The 25422-nt window shown below is 38.7% G+C and overlaps 1 protein-coding gene across 13 annotated transcripts in view; it reads left to right on the top strand.

Moving 5' to 3' along the window:
- Window positions 1-25422, top strand: part of ARHGEF6 (Rac/Cdc42 guanine nucleotide exchange factor 6) — a 116602-nt gene that overhangs the window by 73670 nt on the left and 17510 nt on the right. For all 13 annotated transcript variants that reach the window (XM_061408474.1, XM_061408472.1, XM_061408476.1 and 10 more), the window contains 3 exons: window positions 18689-18827; window positions 21567-21626; window positions 23568-23714. In XM_061408474.1, the coding sequence (XP_061264458.1) occupies window positions 18689-18827; window positions 21567-21626; window positions 23568-23714 (346 nt within the window). The remainder of the gene's footprint in view (window positions 1-18688; window positions 18828-21566; window positions 21627-23567; window positions 23715-25422) is intronic.

The raw sequence follows: 25422 nt of genomic DNA, 5'->3' as shown, positions 1-25422 counted from the left end.
AAAGAGATAGGCATGTACATAGTACATTTCTTTATCCATTCATCATCATGGACACTTAGATTGTTTTCACAACTTGGCTATTGTAAATAATGCCTCAGCAAACATGGGAATGCAAATGTCTCTTTGAGATTCTCATTTCAATTTATTTGGATAAATACCCAAAAGTTGGATTGCTGGATTAAATAGTAGTTCTATTTTCAGTGTTTTGAGGAATTTCCATACTGTCTTCCACTGTGGTGCACCAATTTATATTCCTACCAACAGTGCACAAAGATTCCAGTGTCTTCACATCTTTGCCAGCATTTGTCTTTCTTTCTTACTTTTAATTATTTCTTTGTCTTTGGCTGCACTGGGTCTTCATTGCTTTGCGTGGGCCTTCTCTAGTTGCGGCGAGCAGGGGCCACTCTCCAGTTGTGGTGCACGGGGTTCTCCTAGGGCTGGCTTCTCTTGTTGCGGAGCACAGGTCTAGGCACGTGGGCTTCAGTAGTTGCAGCGCACAGGCTCTGGAGCGTGGACTCAGTAGTTGTGGTGCTTGTGGTGCCCAGTTGCTTTGCGGCACGTGGAATCCTCCTGGACCAGGGATCAAACCCGTGTCCCCCACACTGGCAGGTGAACTCTCATCCACTGCACCACCAGAGTTCTCTTTCTTTGTTTTTTGGTAATGACCATCCTAATCAGATGTGAAGGAATGTCTCATTGTGTGTGTGTGTATCTCTGTGTGTGTTTCTACAGTTCTTTACCTGCTGCTGCTGCTAAGTCGCTTCAGTCTTGTCTGACTCTGTGCGACCCCATAGACAGCAGCCCACCAGGCTCCTCTGTCCCTGGGATTCTCCAGGCAAGAATACTGGAGTGGGTTGCCATTTCCTCCTCCAATGCATGCATGCATGCTAAGTCACTTTAGTCGTGTCTGACTCTGTGCGACCCCATAGACAGCAGCCCACCAGGCTCCTCTGTCCACAGGATTCTCTAGGGAAGAGTACTGGAGTGGGTTGCCATTTCCTTCTCCAGTTCTTTACCTAAATGTATACAATCTTATGTAGTAAGGGTCATGTATCTGTTTTCCTCAAATAAATACTCAAGTAATATTTTAATTGAAGCATAGTTGTACAATGTTAATATAAGTTACAGGTGTACAATATAGTGATTCAAAGTTTTTAAAGGTTATACTCCATCTATAGTTATTATAAAATATCATCATAGTTCTGATTTGCACTTCCCTAAGGATTAGTGATATTGAACATCTTTTCATGTACCATTTGTATGTCTTCTTAGGAAAAATGTCTATTCAAGTCCTTTGCCCACTTCTAAATTGGGTTATTAGTATTTTTACTATTGAGTTGTAGGAGTTCCACACAGTCAAAGGCTTTGGCATAGTCACTCGATGGACGTGAGTCTCAGTGAACTCCGGGAGTTGGTGATGGACAGGGAGGCCTGGCATGCTACGATTCATGGGGTCGCAAAGAGTCAGACATGACTGAGCGACTGATCTGATCTGATCTGATCTGTAGGAGTTCCTTATTTGTTTTGGAGGTTAGCCCTTTATCGAATATATGAATTACAAATATTTTTTTCCTATTTTATGGATTGCCTTCTCATTTTCTTGATTGTTTCCTTTACTGTGAAGAAGGCTTTTAGTTTGATGTAGTTCCACTTGCCTATTTTTCCTTTTGTTAACTGTGCTCTTGGAGATCATTGCTAAGACCAATATCGTAAAGAATTTCTCCTGTTTTCTTCTAGGAATTTTACGGTTTCAGGTTTTAGGTTTAAGTCTTGAATCCATTTTGAGTTGATTTTTGTGTGTGGTGTGAGGTAAGGGTCCAGTTTCTTTCTTTCTTTTTTTGATGTGCATGTTCAGTTTTTCTAGTAACATTTGTTTAAAACAGTTTTTTCTCATATATTCTTGGCATCCTGGACAAAGATCAATCAAATACATATACGTAGATTTATTTCTGGGCTTTCCTATTTGTTCCATTGATCTATTGTCTGTTTTTGTGCCAATACCATACTGTTTTAAATACTGTAGATTTGTAATATGTTTTGGAACCAAGTGTGAAGCCCCCAGCTTTGTTCTTTCTCAAGATTCTTTTGGTTATTTGGGGTCCATTTTGGTTCCATATGAATTTGGAGATTTTTTCTTTTTCTCAAAAAAAATGTCCTTAAGAATTTATAGGGATAACTTTGAATCAGTAGATCACTTTAGATGTCTAGACATTTTAACAAAATGATTTCTTCTGATTTGTGAACATGGGATGTCTGTACATTTGTTTGTTCCCTCTTTAATTTTTTCATCAATGTTTTGTAATTTTCAGTGTACAAGTCTTTGGTCTCTTTGGTTATGTTTAGTCCTAAGTATTATATTCTTTTGATGCTATTGTGAATGAGACTTATTTACTTTCTTTTTTCCTTCCTTCTTTCTTACTCTGTTTCTTTTTTTCTTGGATAATTCATTGTTAATGTTTAGAAATGCAACTGATTCATGTATGTTAATTTTGAATACTGCAACTTTACTGAATTCATTTATCAATTTTACCAGTTTTTTTTGGTGGCATCTTTAGGGTTTTCTATGTATAAAATCATGTCATCTGTGAACAGAAATCATTTTACTTCTTCCTTTCCCATTTGGATACCTTCTGTTATTCTTTCTTGCCCGTCTGGCTAGGACAGCCAGTACTATGTGAATAGAAGTAACCAAAGTAGGCATCTTGTTCCTGATCTTAGAGAAAAAGCTCTGTTTTTCACCATTGAGTATGTTAGCTGTGTGCTTTTCATCTATTGCCTTCTTATGTTGAGGCAATTTCCTTCTGTTTGTGATTAGTCGAGTGGTTTATTTTTTTTTTAATCATGAAAGGATGCTGGATTTTGTCAAGCTTTTTCTGCATCTCTTGAGATTATCATGTGATTTTTATCTTTTGTCCTTTGAGTGTGATGTATCACACTGATTGATTTTTCTATGTCAAATCATTTTTGTGTCCTAGGGATATTTCCCACTTGTTCATGGTGTATGATGCTTTTAAAAAGTGCTATTAAATTTGGTTTGCTCATATTTTGTCGAGGATTTTTGTATCTATATTCATCAGGATAATGGTCTGTAGTTTTCTTTTCTTGTGGTATCTTTCTCTGGCTCCGGTATCAAGGTAATGCTGGTCTCATAAAATTAGTTTGAAAGTGTTCCTTTCTCTTTAATTTTTTTGAAAAAATTTGAGGAGGATTGGTGTTAATTCAGTTTTAAATGTTTGATAGAATTCAGCAGTGTAGCCATTGGGTTCAGGGCTTTCCTTTGTTGGGAGGTTTTTGATTACAAATTCAATCTTCTTACTCATTAGTGGTGTGTTAATTTTCTTTTTTTTCATGATTCAGTCTTGGTAGGCTGTATGTTTCCAGGAATTTGTCTATTTCTTCTATGTTATTCAGTATGTTAGTTTATAATTGTTCATAGAATAGACATATCTTGGAGATATTGCAGGTTTGGTCCAGGCCACTGCAATAAAGCAACTCACCTGAAATTTTTTTGTTTCCTAATGCATATAAAAGTTATGTTTACACTATACTATAGGCTATTAAGCATGCATTAACATGTTTTAAAATGTGCATATCGTAATTTTAAAATGATGCTGTTGGAAAAGTGGTGCTGATAGATTTGCTTGATGCAGGGTTGCCACACACTTTCAATTTGTAAAAAATACGATATATGTGAAGCACAATAAAGTGAAGTGCAATAAAAAGAGGTATGCCTGTAGTTGCTTATGATCCTTTTTACTTTCATGGCATCAGTTGTAATGTCTCTTATTTAATTTTCTTTATTTATTTGAGTCTTTTTCCTTAGTCTACTAAAGGTCAATTTTGTTTATTTTTTCAGCTCTAATTTTTATTATTTCTTTCCTTCTGCTAACTTTGGACCTAGTTTGTTGTTCTTTTTTCTAGTTCCTTAAGGTGTAAAGTCAGATTGTTTGAGCTCTTTCTTCTTTTTAATATAGGCATTAATCACTATAAACTTCCTTTTTAGAATTGTTTTGTTGCATTCTGTAAGTTTTGATATGTTGTATTTTCATTATAATTTGTCTGAAGATATTTTCTAATTTCCCTTTTGATTTCTTCTTTGGCCCTTGGTTGTTCAAGAGTGTGTTGTTTAATTTCCACATATTTGGGGATTTTCCAATTTTCTGTTAATTTCTAGTTTCATTCTGTTGGAATCAGAAAGGATACTTGGTATGATTTCAGTATTTTTAAAGTTAAGTTTTGTTTTGTAACATAACACATAACCTAACTTGGAAAATGGTCTCTGTGCACTAAAAGAATGCATATGCTGCTCTGTTGGGCAGATTGATATGTATGTTTGCTAGGTCTATATGATCTATAAGCATTTTTCAAGTCATTTTTTATCTGGATGTTATATCCATTATTGATAGCGCAATATTAAATTTCTCTGGTATTCTTGTGTTGCTATCTATATCTCCTTTTAGTCTGTTCATATTTGCTTTATATATTTGTGTGCTCTGGTGTTGTTTGCATATATACATATTTTAATTGTTATATCTTCTTGGTTAGTTAATCGTTTTACTGTGATATTTTTTTTTGTCCTTCTTTGTCTCTTTTGACAGTTTTTGATATCAGGTCTATTTTGTCTGATATAAATGTGGCCACCCTTGTGCTCTTTTGGTTACTATTTGCATAAAATGTCTTTTTCCATCTCTTCGCTTTCAGCCTGAGTTTGTTTTTAAAAATAAAGTGAGTTTTTTTAGACAGCATGTATTTGGGTCTTTAAAAAAAAATCCATTCAGCTATTTTATATCTTTTGAGGACTTTAATCCATTTAAATTTAATTATTGAAAAGGAAGAACTTACCATTGCCATTTTGTTCATTGTTTTCTGTTTATCTTGCAGCCTTTTTTTGTCTCTTGCTGTCTTCCTTCATGTTTTATTGATTTTGTGTAGTGACATGTTTTGATTCCTTTCTTATTTTCATTTGTGTATCATCTATAGGCATTTTCTTTATGATCACTACAGGGCTTACATAAAACGTAACAATCTCCTTTAAGTTGATAAAAATTTGACTTCAGTTACACACACAACTCTACACTTTACTTCCCCTCCACTTTATGTTATTGATGTCACAAGATACATCTTTTTACATTGTATATCCATTTAGTTCAGTTCAGTCGCTTAGTCCTGTCCAACTCTTTGCAACCCCATGAATCACAGCACGCCAGGCCTCCCTGTCCATCACCAACTCCCGGAGTTCACTCAAACTCATGTCCATCGAGTCAGTGATGCCATCCAGCCATCTCATCCTCTGTCGTCCCCTTCTCCTCCTGCCCCCAATCCCTCCCAGCATCAGAGTCTTTTCCAATGAGTCAATACATTAGCATCTTTTTATAGTTATTTTTATACTTTTATCTCTTAATTTCTATGCCAGAATTAAAGCAAGTTATGTACTATAGCTAACAGTATTATAGTATTCTGTATTTGTTTATATATTTAACTTTACCAGTGACTTTATAAATAAAAACGCTATTGTGTTGCTGTTTAGTGTCTTAATTTCAACTTAAAGGACTCTCTTTAGAATTTCTTGTAAAGGCAAATCTAATGGTGATACAGTCTCCAGCTTTTGTTTATGTGGGAAAGTCTTTATTTCTCCTTTGTTTATAAAGGATAATAATGCCAGATATTATATTATTGGTTGGCAGTATTTTTCTTTCAGTACTTTCAATATAGGGCTTCACTGGTGGCTCAGCAGTAAAAAATCGACCTGCAACGCAGGAGATGTAGGTTCAGTCCCTGGGTTGGAAAGCTCCCCTGAAGAAGGAAATGGCAACCCACTCCAGTATTCTTGCCTAGGAAATCTCATGGACAGAGGAGCGTGGCAAGCTGCAGTCCATGAGGTCACAAGAGTCAGACATAACTTAGTGACTAAATTCTGTAAAGCAATTATCCTTCAATTAAAAAAACTAAAAACAACTTTCGATATATCATCCCTCTCCCTTCTGACCTGCAAAGATTCTGCTGAGAGAACCACCAATAGTCTTATGGGAATTCTATTATATATGACAAGTTTCTCTCTCTCTGTCTCTCTCTTTTTGAGCTTGACGTTTTACTTAGATTCCACATGTAAGTGATAGCATACAGTACTTTTCTCTGTCTGGTTTATTTCACTTTAGCATTATGCCCTTAATGTCCATCCATGTTGTTGGATACGGCAGGATTTCTTTTTCTCATGGCTGATTAGTGTGTATATATGTATACACAACTCAATAGTAAAAAAAAGAGCCAAACAATCTGATTTAAAAATGGGCTGAAATGTTTTATATAAAACAGCTTCTTTATCCATTCATCTACCCATGAAAACTTAGGTTGTTTTCATATTTTGGCCATTGTAAATAGTGCTGCTATACTGGGGTGAAGGTATCTTTTCTAAATTGAGGTTTTTTTGCTTTGTTTTGTTTTTGGATATATACCCAGAAGTGAAATTGCTGGGTCATATGGTAGATATATTTTTAATTTTTTGAGGAACCCCTGTACTGTTTTACATAGTAGCTGCACCAATGTACATTCCCAGCAATAGTGAACAAGGGTTCCCTTTCTTCCACATCCTTTCCAACACTTGGCATCTCTTGTCTTTTTGATAATAGCCATCCTAGCAGCATGAGTAGGATTTGATTATTGCTTTGATTTGTATTTCCCTGATGATTTGTGATACTGAGCACCTTTTTATGTACCTGTTGGTCATTTGTATGTTTTCTTTGGAAAAATGTCTTTTCAGTTCTTCAACCCATTTTTAAATCAGATTGTTTGGCTCTTTTTTTTTTTTTTTGCTATTGAGTTTAGTTCTTTATATATTATGAATATTGCCCCTTATAGGATTATGACTTGCAAATATTTTCTCCTATTCCATAGGTCGCCTTTCTTTTTATTGATAGTTTCCTTTACTTGTGCAGAAGTTTTGGAGTTTGATATAGTCCCACTTACTTATTTTTTCTTCTTTTGCTTGTGCTTTCTGTGAGTACTAGTGGCTTTAGTTTTTCCTAGTTTCTTTGTTTGTTCCCCTCCCTCTCTGTATCTTTGTGTTTCTTAAGAATTTCCTCACAGAGTCCACATCCTGCAGCTCTCTCAGCTGTAATCCACCATTGTTATATTGGAGCCATGTTCATGTGGTTGGTATAAGGTGTAATGGAAGGGATGCATTCTATAATATTATGGATAAATTTTACTTATTTAATGGACCAGTGTCCCTGACCTCTGATCTGTAGAAGAGTTTCTTAGACTTTTTTCCTCCTCTTACTTATGAGAGGAAGATGAGAGAGGGTCAGATAAGTCTCTGACAACATAGTTTCCTTTGGAGAGCAAGCCTTTGTTACAGAGAATGTTCTGGGAGCATTTCAGTATGGTCACTTTTCTCTCCCCTTCTCTGAAACACAAAGGGATTTTTCTCTGATTGTCTCTATGACAGCCTGCTTGGGTTAATGGATACAGAACACACAAAAGTTTTGGGCTCCCGACTGGATCCTTGGGAATTTTTAATTGTCAAGCTAGTCCATGCTCAGACTCTTGCAGTGTATCAAAAGTACCAGTGGCTTCTCCTCAGGGAAATTGATCTTGGTTTTAATTCTTTGTGTTTGACTGTCTTTCTAGATTTTGGGCTGGTGGCTTTCCCTGTGATCTCAATTCTCAGTGGATCTAAAGAAAGTAATTGATTTTCAGTTTGTTCAGTGTTTTTCTTGTTGTGAGAATGGTAATGATAACTTCTAAGCTCTTTGGATGTCAGAGCTGAAACCCAATTTCCTTTCATGATTTTTTGAATTATTTTGTTTTTTAACCAGTTTGCTTAACTTATATTTAGTAAATGTATAGAGTTATACAAACATCACCACAATTCAAAATCATTTCTGTCACAGCAGATCCCTCATGCCCACCTGAGTCAATCTCTTCTCCTACCCCAGAAATTATTTTTTTTGGTGTTTGCTTTGAGGCTTTGCATATACATCTTGCCTGAATCTGCTTCATATTAACAGTTACTTAATTCTGGGGAGATAGAAAAACGTTGCTCCTAGTATAGCTCTATTTCTACTTCCTTTTCTTTTTCTCTACTTCCCTTTTTGTGCTATTTTTGTTATACATATCATGTCTATATGTTATAAACCCAATAATACATTCCCATAATTATTAGTAGTATAATAATTTTCTGTATATTAATTAAACTAAGAGAAGAAAGAGGAGTAAGGATATATGTATAGTATTTGTTATTTTCCATTTGTGTGAGGTGATACCTCATTTCAGTTCTGTTTTGCAATCCCTCTAATAATTAGTGATGTTGAGCATCTTTTCATGTGCTTATTGGCCATCTGTATGTCTTTTTCAGAGAAACGTCTACTTAGAAATGTCTACTTATTTGACAAAAATGTCAAATCCGTTTTTGGATTGGATAGATTTTTTGATACAGAGTTGTGTGAGCTGTTTGTATATTTTAGAATTTAACCCCTTGTCAGTCACATGGTTTGCAAACATTTTCTCCCATTCTGTGGGTTGTCTTTTCGTTTTGTTAATGGTTTCCTCTGCTGTTCAAAAGCTTAAAAGTTTGGTTAGGTCCCATTTGTTTATTTTTGCTTTTATTTCTATTGCCTTGGGAGATTGACCTAAGAAAACATTGGTACAATTTATGTCAGAGAATGTTTTGCCTATGTTCTCTTCTAGGAGTTTTATGGTGTCCTGTATTATTTTTAAGTCTATAAGCCATATTGACTTATCTTTGTGTATAGTGTAAGGGAGTGTTCTAACTTCATTGATTTCCCTGTGGCTATCCAGCTTTCCCATACCATTTGCTGAAGAGACTGACTTTTCTCCATTTTATACTCTTGCCTCCTTTGTCGAAGATTAATTGACCATAGGTATCTGGGTTTATTTCTGGGATCTCATTCTAGGGATAGTTTTTTGAGACCAGTGTTTGAAGTTTCTTCTGGCCCTCCTTAGTTGTCTCTTTCCCTGGTTCTCTCTAGCAACCTAGCTGGCCTCTTGTGTAGCTTGTTGCTCTTAATTCAGAGGACCAGCCTCCTCTCAGTTTTTGTTGTTATTGTTCATTCACTGAGTCATGTCCAACTCTTTGTAACCCCATGGACTGCAGCACTCCAGGCTCCTTTGTCCTCCACTGTCTCTCAGAGTTTTCTCAAATTCATGTCCATTGAGTTGGTGATGCTACCTAAGCACCTCATCCTCTCTCGCCCCCTTCACCTCCTGCCTTCAATCTTTCCCAGCATCCGGGTCTTTTCCAATGAGTCAGTTCATCAGGTGGCCAAAGTATTGGAGCTTCAGCTTCAGCATCAGTCCTTCCAATGAATATTCAGAATTGATTTCCTTTAGAATGGACTGGTTGGATCTCCTTGCAGTCCAAGGGACTCTCAAGTCTTCTCCAACACCACAGTTCAAAAGCATCAATTATTCAGCTCTCAGCTTTCTTTATGGTCCAACTCTCACATCCATACATGACTCCTGGAAAAACTATAGCTTTGACTATATATATATATACATTTGTAGGCAAAGTGGTATCTCTGCTTTTTAATATACTGTTTAGGTTTGTCATAGCTTTTCTTCCAAGGACTAAGTGTCTTAATTGCATGACTACAGTTACTGTCCGCAGTGATTTTGGAGTCCAAGAAAATAAAATCTGCCAGTTTACATTTTTTCCCCATTTATTTGCCATGAGGTTATGGGACTGGATGCCATGATCTTAGTTTTTTAATGTTGAGTTTCAAGTCAACTTTTTCACTCTCTTCTTTCACCGTCATCAAGTTCTTTAGTTCCTCTTCACTTTCTGCCATTAGAGTGGTATCATCTGCATATCTGAGGTTGCTGATATTTCTCCCAGCAATCTTGATTCCAGCTTCTGATTCATTCAGCCTAACATTTCACATGATGTATTCTGCATGTAAGTTAAATAAGCAGGATGACAATATACAGGCTTGTACTCCTTTTGCAGTTTTGAACCAGTCAGTTGTTCCATGTCCGTTTCTAACTGTTGCTTCTCGTACTGCATACAAGCTTCTGAGGAGACAGGTAAGGTGGTCTAGTACTCCCATCTCTTTAAGAATTTTGCACAGTTTGTTGTGATCCACAGAGTCAAAGGCTTTAGCATACTCAGTGAAGCAGAAGTAGACGTTTTTCTGGAATTCCCTTGCTTTCTCCATGTTCCAACGAATGTTGGCAATTTGCTCTCTGGTTCCTCTGCCTCTTCAAAACCCAGCTTGTACCTCTGGGAGTTCTTGGTTCACATGCTCCTGAAGCCTAGCTTGAAGGATTTTGAGCATAACCTTGCTAGCATGTGAAATGAACTCAACTGTATGGTAGTTTGAGCATTCTTTGGCATTGCCTTTCTTTGGCATTGGAATGAAAACTGACCTTTTCCAGTCCTGTAGCCACCACTGAGTTTTCCAAATTTGCTGACATATTGAGTGCAGCACTTTAACAGCATCATCTTGTAGGATTTTAAATGGCTCAACTGGAATACCATCACCTCCAGTAGCTTTGTTCATAGTGATGCTTCCTAAAGCCCACTCGACTCCACACTCCAGGATGTCTGGCTCTAGGTGAGTGACCACACCATCATGGTTATCTGGGTCGTGAAGACCTTTTTGGTATAGTTCTTCTGTATATTCCTGCTACCTCTTCTTATTCTCTTCTGCTTCTGTTGGGTCCTTGCTGTTAGATCCTAAACTTTTTACCACTTTTATATTGTCTCAGTTTACAGTTCTGCCACTTAGAAGCAGAACTGTAAACTGTAATCACCAGGGTGAGTCACTTCACTTTTTAAAAAATTAATTTTAATTGGAGGCTAATTGCTTTACAATATTATTGTGATTTTTGCCATACATTGACATGAATCAGCCATGGGTGTACATGTGTCCCCCATCCTGAACCCCCGCTCCCACCTCCCTCCCCATCCCATCCCTCTGGGTTGTCCCAGCGCACTGGCTTTGAGTGCCCTGTTTCATGCATCGAACTTGGACTCTTCATTATTTCACATATGTTTCACATACAAGTTTCAATGCTATTCTCTCAAATCATCTCACCCTTGCCTTTTCCCACAGAGTCGAAAAGTCTGTTCTTTGTATCTGTGTCTCTTTTGCTGTCTCGCATATAGGGTCGTTATCATCTTTCTAAATTCCATATATATGCGTTAGTATACTGTATTGGTGTTTTTCTTTCTGGCTTACTTCACTCTGTATAAGAGGCTCCAGTTTCATCCACCTCATTAGAACTGATTCAAATGTATTCTTTTTAATGGCTGAGTAATACTCCATTGTGTATATGTACCACAGCTTTCTTATCCATTTGTCTGCCAATGGACAACTAGGTTGCTTCCATGTTCTAGCTATTGTACAGGATTCACTTCACTTTTAAACCTTAGTTTTCTCACTTGTAAAGTGAAAATTAAACCACCTACCTTGCCAGGTTGGTGTGAGAAGTCAATGCAACAGTGTGCGTAAAGTACCCGGCAAGGTAGTTGCTGTCACTCCTCATTTGTACTTTATTCATCTTCCAGCTACTTGTTGTGTTTTAGAAAAAAATCATGCAACATTTCAAGCACACAAAGAGCAGAGAGAAAATAAAGTACACCCACATTCCCACCATTCAGCTTAAGAAACAAATTATAGCTGCAACTGGAGCCCTGTGCACACTTTCCAATATTTCCTGCTCCTCCTTTGCTCCCTCCCGCAAGGGAACGCCAGTCTTGAATTTGTTTTTATTATTTCCAGGAATGTTTTCATACTTTACTACTTATCTTCAGTAAAGACAAAATGGTTCAGAGGCATTTTTCCTGTGATGGATACTTAAACATCCTGTGTGGATAAGGGTAAATTTCTTAATGCCTATAAAAAGATATCACCATCATGTTAGCTTACCATTTATATGAGTACATATTCTCTTTTTTCTGATCCAAGAATAGCAATTCTGAATAAATACCAGAAAGAAATGGTGTACCTCAGATGACGGATTTTTGTAGTGTTTAGAGAATTTTCTGTCTTAAAAAAATTATTTATTTTTATTTATTATTGTTTTTATTGGAGTATAGTTGCTTTACAATGTTGTGTTAGTTTCTGCTGTACAGCAAAGTGAATCACGTACATGTAAATATATATCCCCTATTTTTTGGATTCCCTTCCCATAGAGGCCATTACGGAGTACTGAATAGAGTTCCCTGTGCTATACAGTAGGTTCTCATTAGTTACCTATTTTATACATAGTATCAGAAGTGTGTATATGTCAATGCCAGCCTCCCAGTTCATCCCACCCATCCCTCCTGTGTTGGTGTCCATTGTTTGTTCTCTTTATCTGTCTCTGTTTCTGCTTTACAAATAAGTTCATCTGTATCATTTTTCTAGATTCCACATATAAGCAATATTATATGAAACAGTAAGTCCCCTACATACAAACAAGTTCCATTCTGAGAATACATTTGTAAGTCCAATTTGTTCATAAATCCAACAAAGTTAGCCTAGGTACCCAACTAACACAATCAGCTATATAGTACTGTACTGTAGTAGGTTTATAATACATTTCACACAAATAATACATAAAATACAAACGCAAAAAATAAAAACATTTTATTTATTTTTAATTTTTTTTGAATTACACTTGTGGCGGATTCATGTCAATGTATGGCAAAACCAATACAATATTGTAAAGTAATTAGCCTCCAATTAAAATTAATAAATTTATATTTTAAAACATTTTCAATCTTACAGTACAATACCCTGAAAAGCACAATAGCACAGTACAACAGCTGGCATACAGGAGCTGGCATCGAGTGAACAGGCAAGATGAGTTACTGACTGGAGGACGAAGAGGAGGTGGGAGATGGTAGAGCAACAGGAGACGGAGGGCAAGCTGCAATTTCACTCATGCCTGATGTTGATGGCACAGGTTCTGGTTCCTTGATGGATTCAGTTCTATCCACCCTCTTGAAAAAACAATCCAGTAATGTCTGGCTAGCAGCTCTTTTTTCTTTTTGTCAGAGATGCCATGGTAGCACCGGATTGCAGTCTGAATGGCTGCTGCAACCTTTGTGTACTGTTCTACGTTTGGGTCCTGTGACTAACAGAGCCTCCTCAAATAAAGAAAATCCCCTTGCCTTTCCCTGTGTCGTGAAATTATTCAGTTCTGCAGTTACTTCTTCTTCCTCTTGTCTCCCTCCATCCTTTCTCTGGGCCTCCATTTCCAACAGGTCTTCATTAGGAAGCTCCACGTTCACATCTTTGAAAGTTCGCAACTGAAGAATTTTCTGTTGTAATTCTGTGTGCTAAAATGCTTCTGAGTCTGTATTTATCCATGTTAGGAGTTTAAAATATAAATAACAGTAGAGATTCCTTCAAACATTATGATTTAAAATTTGTTCCACAGTTAATATAAAGATTCTCTACTTTGGGGGGAAAACTACTGTATCCTATTGGCTTGATTTTGGTTAATGATTTTTTTCATTGAAGTATAGTTATTTACAATGTTCCATGTTTACAACAAAGTGATTCAGTGTATGTGTGTGTGTGCGTGCGTGTGCGTGTGTGCTAAGTCGCCTTAGTCGTGTCCAACTCTGTGCAACCTTATGGACTGTAGCCTGCCAGGCTCTTCTGTCCATGGGATACTTCCCGCAACAATACTGAAGTGGGTTGCCATGCCCTCCTCCAGGGGATCTTCCTGACCAAGTGATGGAACCCGCGGTCTCTTATGTCTCCTGTATTGGGAAACAGGTTCTTTACCACTTGGGGCACCTGGGAAGCCTTTTATATACATATAGTTTTTAATTCTTTTTCTTTATAGGTTATTACAAGATATTGAATATAGTTCCCTGTACTATATCATAGCTTCTTGTTTATTCTACATATGGTTAGTGATTTTTTTGAGAATTTTATAATATCCCTTGAATTGATGGAAGACTTACTGGAGTCCCATAGAACTGAATTTTTATCTTAATAACTTATTTACGTGCAAGGAATGAAAATTAAAATATTTGGCGTTATCCTCAATGGTGTTTCTAGTATAATCTCAGCTATTTTTTAGGCATCCTGTGGTAATTTATGCTGACATATTAGAGGCAAAGCATAGTTGAATGAAAATTCAGATTAAAATCCTGTTTTACATGAAGGTTTCAGCTGAAATAGGGACATTGTTGGATTTCTGCTAAAGCTGTAGGTATTTAGCAGCTGGATAATCACAAGGGCTTCCCTTGTGGCTTAGCTAGTAAAGAGACCTGAGTTCCATCCCTGGGTTGAGAAGATCCCCTGGAAAAGGAAAAGGCTACCCACTCCAGTATTCTGGCCTGGAGAATTCCATGGACTATGTAGTCCATTGGGTCGCAAAGAGTCGGACACGACTTTCACTTTCACTCACTCATCACCGAGTCAGAGCCAGCCAGTCAGGTGCACATCTTTCTTTCCGCCGGCAGGTGGCAGTAGCATACTAGAAATGTTTATGACGATTGGCACCGAGACCACACACACAGCTTTAAAATGCTATGATCGTGTGTTGGAACCTTGTGAAAAGAACAGTAAGCCATTTTCTGGATTTCGAGATATAAAGCAGACCCCAACCTTGATATGTTCCCCATATTTACATATATTTGAATGACTGCCCCGGTCTTTTGCTCTGCCCTGGGTAAGGTCTTTTGGGATTTCCCCTCTCTCTCCCCTTCTGGCTTCCTATTGTAGCTTTTGTTTCTTTCTGGGAGTAACTTCACCCTTACAAAAATACCCGCTTCTCTCCCATGCTTCATTGTGGCATCCATTCTTTTTCACGAGGGAGAGCGACCCGGTGTGAAACGACAGAGTAGGGAGAGGAAGAGAGAGCATGGAGGCAGATCTGGACCTCACTTCCGGCTCTACTGTGGCAGCTACCACAAACACCACATGTCCTTTTCCTCTTGTTAGTTTTATTCACTCTCTTGTTTACCATTGTTGTCAGCAGTGAAGACTTTGAGAAAAACCCAGAGCTGTGTACTTGCTTATGTAAAACCTAAGGAAAATTCTGAGACTCGATTCTGTTCTGTCTTTGAGGAACCAGGGAAGGGAGCAAGTGAGACTAATCACAAACAAAAAGTGGTGGGGACAGAAAAGAAGCAGGCAGCCTAGGTTCTGGGACCGGATCAGAGAAAAAAGGGCTAAGTGAGATCCACCCAACCCAGTGGGAGTGGCATCCCTGGGACTTTCCACTGGCCAGACCCAGCCTCCCAGCTCCTCATGTCTCATCATCACTTTCCCGACTACAGCGATTCCCAAGAAAGGCTGGTGCGAGAGAGTGAGGCAAAGGGGGGAAAAGTCTGACCCTTTTCTAGCTGCTTTAGATGGAGTTATCATCATTCGAAGTAGAAATCTATGCAGAGATTCTACAGAAACACTGTTAGATGAGATAGTTAAGCCCTGTACTGTCATTATAATGTACAATAATTTTCTTGAGTTTTCCAGCCCAACCCAGAAGGTGCCAAAGCCCCATCCACCATGTGCATTCTGTGAGATAAGGTTATATTGAATTGCAAACAACATTCACACATTGAAAACTGCTTCTGTTGTATCACATCACACATACAGAACATGTTAAACTCAAAAGACATTTCAAATAGGCTGTATAAAAGTTAAAAGCTGTATTTGAAAGACAGATTGTGTTTTGGTATAGTGATATACATTTGCATATTATATTTGTATATAATGATATTAATTTGTGCATTAAATTTATTTGGCTAAGTAAAATGTGTCTTTCAGGATCTATTTATCATACTGGGCAGTGGCTTTAAGATAATTTTGTTCTTTTGTTGCAATAGTCAAATGTTATTTTTTCCCCCAATAACCAGTGTTTTATTCTGAGATAGCGATCTCATGTTATATTGGAAAAATTAAAGAAATTATTTTGTAATATTTGACAAGCCTAGAAGTTAGAATGTTGCATGGAAAGTAGTAAAATACACATTGACATTTGCTTTTAATTGTTGTAACCCTTGTATCAATTTGAGTAGAACATTGAGGATGCGGTAGTTATTTAGTCATGGAAAGGAAAAATAAGACTTGTTTACCAAATTGAAAAGAAGTTAGGAACGCGATTTTCTCAAAAGTACACTTCTACTCAAATGCACTCTCCCACTTCAAGTTATTTTCCTAATTATATTTTATATGTGATGATTTTTTACTAAGTTTAAGCCAATCTGACCCAGAGGCAGGCTAACCTAGGTGTTTCCCTAGTGACTTGCATTAAGCACTATTTTTAAAAAATTTTTATTGAAATATAGTTGATTTACAATGTTGTGTTAGTTTCAAATGTATAGCAAAGTGATTCAGTTATACATATAGACACATATTCTTTTTCATATTCTTTCCCACTGAGGTTTATCACAGGATATTGAATATAGTGCCGTATAGTAGGACCTTGCTGTTCATCTGCTTTATATATAGTAGTTTGTATCTGCTAATCCAAACTCCTCATTTATCCTTCCCCCATCCTGTAACCCCTTTAGTAACCATAAGTTTATCTATTTTCTATGTGAGTCTGTTTTGTAAACAAGGTCATTTGTATCATATTTTAGATTCCACATATATATGATATCATATGGTATTTGTCTTTCTCTATCCGATTTACTTCACTTAGTATTAGAATTTCTAGGTCCAAAGGACTATTTCTTATAGAAGTTCTCCCTGTGTTATTCAAGTCAGCTCAGCCCCCACCCTCCTTTTATTCATGATTTAGGCCTCAGAGATGGCCCGTGCCATGTCTGTGTTCCACATCAAGCATCAGATGGTACTGATTTCCAACAGACTTGGGTATGAACCCCAACTTAGCTATTTACTTGCTTTCACTCATCCTTCCTGAGTCTTATGTTTCTCGTCTGTAAAATGAAGATAACACCCGTGTGAAAATGTTGTAGTGAATATTAAACAAGAACAAATGCATGCAAAGACTTAGCATGAAGCAGTAGCCTTATAAACCTCAATATTTAGGCTTCACGATTTTAGTAGGAAGTAGTTTTTATCTCTGTTTTACAGATGAGTCAGCTGAGGTTGGTAACTGATCCAGGGTCACCAAATTTGTTCTATGATTTCAAGTCCAGGGCACTTCAATCCCCTTGGCTGCTTCTGGGCCAAAACTGCAGAAACTGATGAAACAGGAAGCACTGATGGTTAGGTGTGACCACTCAGATGAGCTCTAGCTGCCGTGAAAGTGGCAATTCCCAGTTCTTTTTCCTCTGACATTCCTTTAATTCTGTGTGATTCACAGTTTCTGTTTAACAACTGAAACTCCATTCTTTTCTCTTCTGCTCACAAAAGCCCAGAGATAGGGAGAGTGTTTATAGTAGGGTTAACGGGCAACCTACCCCATCCACACCCCCTAGCATGTTATCACTGATAGTGAGTTTCTTTGAACACAATACAACGTATTCCAACATGCCATAGTCAGAAAGTGCTGCGTAAGATGTATTCTAGGAGAATAAATAGGTCATTTGGTAGTACAGGGTTCCTGTTGGAGAGTGATGAGAAGATTGGTGGGGTCAGTGGGAGTCTAAAAAGTGGAGAATTGATCTCACAGGTAAGTGGAGGTTTTTAAGTAGGAAAGCAGTAGGGGTAAAATGGTGGTTTGCAAGGGGTTTCAGAAGCCAGAAAGCCTGGAAGCCAGGGGATCCACTGAACTATTGAAGTGAACTAGACTGAATGAGATGAAGGCCTGAACCAAGTCAGTGGCCGTGCGAATGGAAAGGAATGAACAGATACAAGAAGGCTTGTGATGGATTGGATATGCATGGGCGAGCAAGGAAGGAGAGGGGTCAAGTGATAAAGCAGATTTCCTTCTTTATATTTTTCAGAAATGTAAACTATAATGATCTTGCAGCCCAAGGACTCAGAATCGTGATGGAGGAAAGGAGAAAATCCAGAATGTGCTGAAGGGCAGGGAAAACCCAAGGTTACACGTTGGCAGGACATGGTTCCTAAGAAGTTTTTCTTTTTGGCTCCACCACTTGGCATGTGGGATCTTAGTTCCCCAACCATGGATGGAACCTATACCCCCTGCCGGGGAAGCTCAGAGTCTTAACCACTGGACTGCCAGGGAATTCCCTACAGTCCTTTTGTTATTTTTGGCCGAGTTATTTGGGTAACCTGCTGTATGTTTTCAGATCCTAGGCTAAGTGACTTTGTGATTAGTCATGGAGACATGCTGCTGTCTGAATTTAGGACTTGATTCTGGAACATTGCAAGTGATGTTCTGGTGATAGAAAGCACTTGGTGAGTTATTCTCTTTGACATCTCACCAGCCAGTAACTAAATGTTTGCAGTGACTCAGAAAAGACTTTCCGAACCTGACACTGAGATCATCTGATAGATTGTATACCCCATGACTCTGGGTATAGGCTTCCTTAAGGGCAGAGATTTTTGTTTTCTTCACAGCTGTATTCCCAACAGAGAACAGAGCCTGTCACTTAGTAGATGCTCAATAAATAAGTGTTGGATGAGGAAACGAAGCCAGGGGCTACGAGTGCCTGGCTCACCACTGTACCCAGTGCTGCATGCCATGCTGATGGAATTGAGTTGAAATGCGTTGGACAGCATTTAGGCTGGTGACACAAAATTTATCTGGTTTTATATGCTGTGAAATACAGGAAAATCATGTTCAGTCAATAGCTGTTTATATGGAATATTAAGCAATAACAAAACTATATTCATCCTTTTGCCAGTGATGAGCTGGAACGATTTATGGAAAATCAAGGTGCATCCAGTCCAGGTATCCTCATTTTAACAACAAGCCTCAGCAAACCTTTCATGCGATTGGAAAAGTATGTTACACTCTTGCAAGAGTTGGAACGGCATATGGAGGTAAGGGAAGGTGAACTGTTTTAAGCTCGCATACAAAGTATGGACCTCTGCTATGGAGGCAGCAGCCAGTCTGACTCCAAACTAGCCTTGGTGAGGAGTTCAGGAAAAATCTTGGTTTCAAAATTGACTTGATCCAGTCTTCCCTCTTCCTGGGCTTTTAGTTTTCCTCTTTATGCAGCAAGATAAGAAGGGGACTGTTTTTTTCCTCTGAAGATTTTTAAATTTTTGGACTTATTTTTATTACTTTTTTCTAGCTTTATTTTTGAGGTATGACTGACCAATAAAAACTGTATGCATTTAGATTGTATAACGTGAGTTTTAAAAGGTGTATAATGTGATTATTCATTATACACGTACTTTGTGAAATGATGACCATACAATCAAGTTAATTAGCACATCCACCACTTTTTTTGTGTGAGAACTTTTAATGTCTTTTTTTTTTAGCAACTTTCAAGTATACAATTCAGTGTTATTAACTGTAGTCACCATGCTGTACATTAGATCCCTCAGATTTACTCATCTAATAACTGAAAGATACTCTTTCTTTATTATTAAATATTCATGGTCATTCTCCCTCCCCTCCCTTCTCCCAGCCTCGGTCTTGCTCATTGGTTGATTCAGATGGTGGTTCTACAGAGAGATCTTTCACCAAGAAATCTTCTGTTGCTCTGATATATGAACCAACTTTCTTGAGGGAGATAAACAAAGCAAAACAGCATCAGAAAATGTGCAGAAAATTTTTTTTATTATTATAGACAGAAGCATTTATCCCTAGGTCACTGCAGTCATTCAGCTTTCTGAGGCTAGGTTACAGTGGAAGATTCTGGTATTTCTTGAAAGAAGAATAAATGGGTCCACTCTTAGTTTCTTTCTTTACGCATCCAGACATCTCCATCAAAGTCCCCTTGCATTTTTTGTCTCAAGAGCCCAAATCCTCTTATTAAAAGCCAGTCAGCAGGGGTGGCTTCTTGAGTGGTTCTTGTGTGCTGGAGCCTGGGGGATGGGGTTGTGGGTGGGTGAGGGGGGCCTGGAGGCTGCATTTACCCTACTTGTTCTTCCTGTGTCTGGGGAAAGGTTTTGAGGTTTGAAAGGGTTTGAATATCTTTAAAGAAAAAGGTTGCACACTGCCGGTCATGTCAGCATTTGTAAGGATTGAAAGTGTGTACTCTGAGCGAAACCACATTCTCAGGTTCTTTGACCTGCCAGAAATCTGCAGGCAGTGGGGAGCCAGTGAGTAATGCCAGCCAGAATGAAATTTCAGTTAGAGCCCGGCAAGGTGTTGAGCCCTGGATGGCTTTCCAAAAGCTAAACCAATTTGCTGAATCGTTTGAGGTTGGCCCTTCCTGGTTTCTCACAAAAATTCAGAAATGAGCGGCCTCAGGTTCCGTGACTGCTCAGTGCTGAAGTGCAAATATTAATACACGCTTCACTGGAGGAGATAAAATCCCAGGTGCTCCTCCTGCCTGGATCCTCTGTCCTGGAGCCTGTTTCCACTCCTTCTCCATGTGCTGGTGGTTCCCTGCCTTTGGCTGCCTTTCATTTCCCACTATGAGATTATACATACCCCAAGTATGAATTCACCATCTGATAAAACACTTTATCCAGCTTTCTGATCATTGAGCATGGCTGCCGGCTCATGATAGAGTAACATTTGAACTTCGCAGGGGTCAGCTGATTTGGGGAAGGATGAGTTTATAAAGGAATACAACCTTTCTTTTCATAAGCAGTGCTGTTCTTGGCTTGGGTTAGACCCTTAGTCTGCTCAGCTCTGTATTTTATCACTGGAGGCTGGTTGCACAGCAGATATCTTCCCATTACTCCAGCTGAAATTCAAAGCTTAGCTGGATCTCTCCCCAAGGAGCTCCACTTTCCTTTCATAAAGAGTTATGCAGGTGTGGACTCCTCAAAGCCATTTTTTAAAAAAATGGCTGTTTATTCGTTCTGAAGCTAACTCATTTTTTGACTGTACTGCCCAGCTTGTGGGATCTTAGTTCCCCAACCAGGGACTGAACTGTTGCTGCCTGCCTTGGAAGCAGAGTCTTAACCACTGGACCGCCAGGGAAGCCCCTCAGAACCATTTTTGAACCTGTTCACTTTTGGGGATTGTAAGTCCCATGAAATTGCAGACCAAATAAGCTTGCTGAAGAAGGAGCACATGGTATAAACTTGGAATTTTTTCCCGTCCACCAGGTTTAGTCTGCTGAAAGAAAATGGAGGAGGTTTAGCATGTGAGATTGGATTGATTTTTCTGAGTATCACTCAGTTTCTACATTTCCTTACCTCTTATCATTTACTAACAACATGACCTAATGATGACCCCAAATAATTATTATTTATTATCCACAGTAAAATAGCAGAAGGGGAAATGGAAACCCTTGCCTCGATAACCAAATATATGTTACCAAATATATAATGTCTTCCGAACTGTCTTAATTTCTTCATCACCTAATCATTAAAGGTGCTGAGATTCCAAATGTTCAAGTGCTGTCTTATTTTTTAATCTTGAAGTTAACATATAGCAAAACTGATTTTTTTCCTTTGAGGTACAGTTCTATGACTTTTAACCCATGTACAGATTTGAGTTACCACCATCACTGATGCAATACACAACAGTTCCATCATCCCTCAAAAATGTCCTCTTTTGATCTCTTTGCAGCCACACCTTCCTCCCACCCCACCCTCTGGCAACCACTGATCTGTTCTCCTTTAATACTGTTTTAAAATGTATTTCTTTGGTAGGATACGCATCCAGATCACCAGGATATTCTGAAAGCAATCGTAGCATTCAAAACTCTCATGGTAGGTGCTGCTCTAAAATTATTATTCTCTATTTCGTAGTCTTTGTTCTAAAACAGTGACTTGTGTGTAATGTTTCTTTCCTTTTGCAAAGGTCTTTGGAGTGGAAACAGTAAGCTCTAGTGACCGTATTGCAGTGATTGTTTCATTTAATGTTGTCTTCCAAACATCATGCTCACCTGTGAAAGGTTGCCAGGCTGAGGGTGTAAAGTACTCACATTTGAAGTCTCTGCCACATTAAGCATGGCTGTGTGGGTGGGGGGTTTCTTTTGTCTCTTTGTCTTTACCCCTGTGTTGCTCACCTTACGTCTGTGCAACTCGTCCTTCACTGATTGGCATCAATACTGGATTCATCTACTTATGCCAAAAGGTGTGAGTCTATTCTTTGCCTAGGAAAAAGAAATCCTTCATCAAATCTAAAAGGAAAAAAAAAAAACAGCTAAAATGCAATTGCCGTATACAGATTGCTATCAAAGATACCTTTATCTTAAATCTTGAGCATGATGGCTTAATGTCCTCTTGAAACCACTAATGTAAAACCGCTTGGTGGCATTTTAGGAGGAAAGTAAATGTTATTTGGGGTGATTGATTAAGTTGAGCTTCATTTTAGACATTTCCGTAGTATTCCAAGTGATGGGGATTGAGGTTCAGTTATTGATTCTTGCTGTAAGATTATGATGCACCTTTCACCATCACCTCATTTTGGTTGCTGTTAAAAGATCTGTACCTGACGTGTCCGCAGTTAAACAGCAAGTTGAAGACCAGAGAGTAAGGTATCAGGTTCAATTTGCTGTGGGAGACAAAAAATGGTCAATTATTGGCAGTTTGACATGGTTCAACCTACTAGAGCAGGGCCACTGAAACCTGTGGCATTTGTTATTGTTATTTGTGTCCCCTTTCTTTTTTCCTGTGTAGATTGAATATAACATGTCTCTTTTGAAAACAAATTAGTTCTAATCATTTTACATGTTGTACAAGTTGCTTTGATGGTTATAGTATACTTATTCCCATTCCAGGTGCTTCAAAAATGTATCAGTTTATTTCTTTAAGCTTTCATTTACCTGAAAGGGACAGCAGAGATTTTATAGAAAACACATCCCCAAATGCTATGACAGTCATTTGGAAACAGGAATATAACTAATCATATGCTTATTTTCATATTCAATTTGGATTGAATGCTGTTAAATTATTTTAAGATAACCGCATTTTCTGAAACAATCATATATATATATATATAGTAATTATAGCCTACATATTGTTTCTTGGCTTGTATTTTCAATTTGTATTTGTGCAATTCAGTTGTATCTCTTTTTCGAATCCTTTTAAGGATAAAAATGAACTTAGTACTTTTTATAGCAACCTACTACTGGTCCCAAAACAAAGTGTAGCACAGTGTACATGTTTCATTATAAGATCAGTTTGAGTCACTGTGGCATAAGGAGTTTAATTTTCTCTTTTTCAATAACTCTTGGAGTTATTTTATAAATTAAGATGTTATTTGGTTGGAAACTGAGTTAGAAAAATAAGATTGCTTTGTAACTCAAAGCTCTATTTATGCAAAGATAGACAAGATGGAGGGGAGGTGGAGCCAACAGGGATGCCAAGCAGCAGATCTGAATGTACTGTCCCCGTTTGATGTCATTCTGCTTATTTTCCCATACTCCTTGCGGGGAGGGAGAAGCAATCCCCTTCTACCAGTTTATCTTGATGTTTTGACAAAATGAGAAGTAGCTCTTCCTTACAAAATGTCTGGGGGCTCAAGGCCAGCAATTTAAAGTAGTAGATCTTTCTGTCTGTCCAGAATGGAACTGGTGATGGGATTTGCGATGAAGAACAGGGACTCAGTGGAAATCTGAGAGTCGAGAACCACATCTTATTTTCGTCTTGTTTTAGGTCTGTTTCGGAAGAATTCCTATTCCATTATGTTCTGCTTTGGTTCCGTAGGGGCAGTGCCAAGATCTCAGAAAGAGAAAACAGCTGGAGCTGCAGATCCTTTCGGAACCTATTCAGGCATGGGAAGGGGAGGATATTAAAACCTTGGGGAATGTGATCTTTATGTCACAAGTCATGGTGCAGTGTGGAACAAGTGAGGTAAGAGGTTTCACAGCTCAACACCACCTCTTTCATCTCTTCTTCCATATGTTTCTTCCTTTATGTCTTCTCCCATCAAGGTCAAACACTCAAACTTTCGCATCAGAAACTGAGGACCTCTTCTTTGCCCAGCCCTCTGCTTGGTGCTGTGGGAGGGAGTTAGGAGGAAAGAACAGCCATGATCTTGATCTCTGCCTTCAAAGTACTCATTAGAGACAGATGAAAACCCAAACTGCAACTGGAAAACAAATCAAAATAGTCCATGACAGATTGTGACATCCCAGCAGTAGATTCCATAGAAGTTCAGAGAAGGGAGAGAGCAAGAAAAGACTATATGGAGACAGGACCCGAGGAGGGGGCCATGAAGAGAAGAGGGGAAAATTTCGTAAGGGAGAGGTCCTTATTGTCTCAGGAGAGAGCACGAACTTGGCGGCCTTTGTTCTTCAGGGCACTTGATTGGGAGCAGAGGAAACCTCCCAGGCAGAGTGCAAGAGCGAGCTGATTGAGAGGCAGGTTGTGAAGAATGTCGGATGTCAGGCAAGGGTAGTTCAGATGGAACCATGCCAGGCCTGAGGGTAGAGAAACACAGTGAAAGGGCTGTTTACGACACCATCTGGCAGCCGTACATGTCCACTAAACGGGAGGGGATGGGGCTGGAGACCGGCCAGCTGGGTTGGAAAGTGGTAAGTAAGTACCTCCCCCTCCCAGGAAGGTGATGGTGGAGAGAATGAAACTTAAGGGGCAAGTCTGAGACCTGTTTGGAAGGGAAAGCCTATAGGAAGTGGTGGGCCATGGGCTAAAAGAGATGACAGATGTCATTTCAGACCTGACTGAAATGTGATGGTTGGTATACAGATGGAGGTGACTTGTAGGCAGGTGTTGAAAAAGTGTAGAAATGTGGGTAGGAGGTCAGAATTAGAGGCAGAGGCTTCCATGTCACTGACAGATGTGCTTTCTTGGGAAATAAAAGTCCAGAAAGAAGCACAAAGGCCTGAAGATGGATTATATCTTTTAGGAAGGGGGCGGGGTAGGGGAAGAAGGTTGATTACATCACCTGGCATGATTTATTGGGTATTACAATCATCTTCTCCTTCCCTAAATATCTTCTTCTACTCCCTGACAGGTCTGTGTCAGAGATTCATTACTTTGGGCTAATGTGGTTACCAAAGAGGAAAGTGGGGAGGAATAAATTAGGAGTTTGGGATTAACACATACCAACTACTATACATAAAGCAGATAAACAACAAGATTCTACTGTATGCTGCTGCTGCTGCTAAGTCGCTTCAGTCGTGTCCGACTCTGTGCGACCCCATAGATGGCAGCCCACCAGTCCCCGCCGTCCCTGGGATTCTCCAGGCAAGAACACTGGAGTGGGTTGCCATTTCCTCCTCCAGTGCTGGAAAGTGAAAAGTGAAAGTGAAGTCGCTCATTTGTGTCCAACTCTTAGCGACCCCATGGACTGCAGCCTACCAGGCTCCTCCATCCATGGGGTTTTCCAGGCAAGAGTACTGGAGTGGGGTGCCATTGCCTTCTCCCTTCTAGCACAGGAAACTATACTCAATATCTTGTAGTAACTTATAATGGAAAAGAATCTGAAAAAATATATATCTGAATCACTTTACCATACACTTGAAACATTGTAACTCAACTAGGCTTCAATAAAAAAACACTAGAAGAAAAATAAGCAATCTCAGGTAAAATGCAGATA

The sequence above is a fragment of the Bos javanicus genome, chromosome X (assembly GCF_032452875.1).
Source record: "Bos javanicus breed banteng chromosome X, ARS-OSU_banteng_1.0, whole genome shotgun sequence".
In the NCBI taxonomy this organism is placed as follows: Eukaryota; Metazoa; Chordata; class Mammalia; order Artiodactyla; family Bovidae; genus Bos; species Bos javanicus.
Note: the sequence above shows the minus strand (reverse complement) of the source record. Positions and strands in the feature narration are given on the sequence as shown.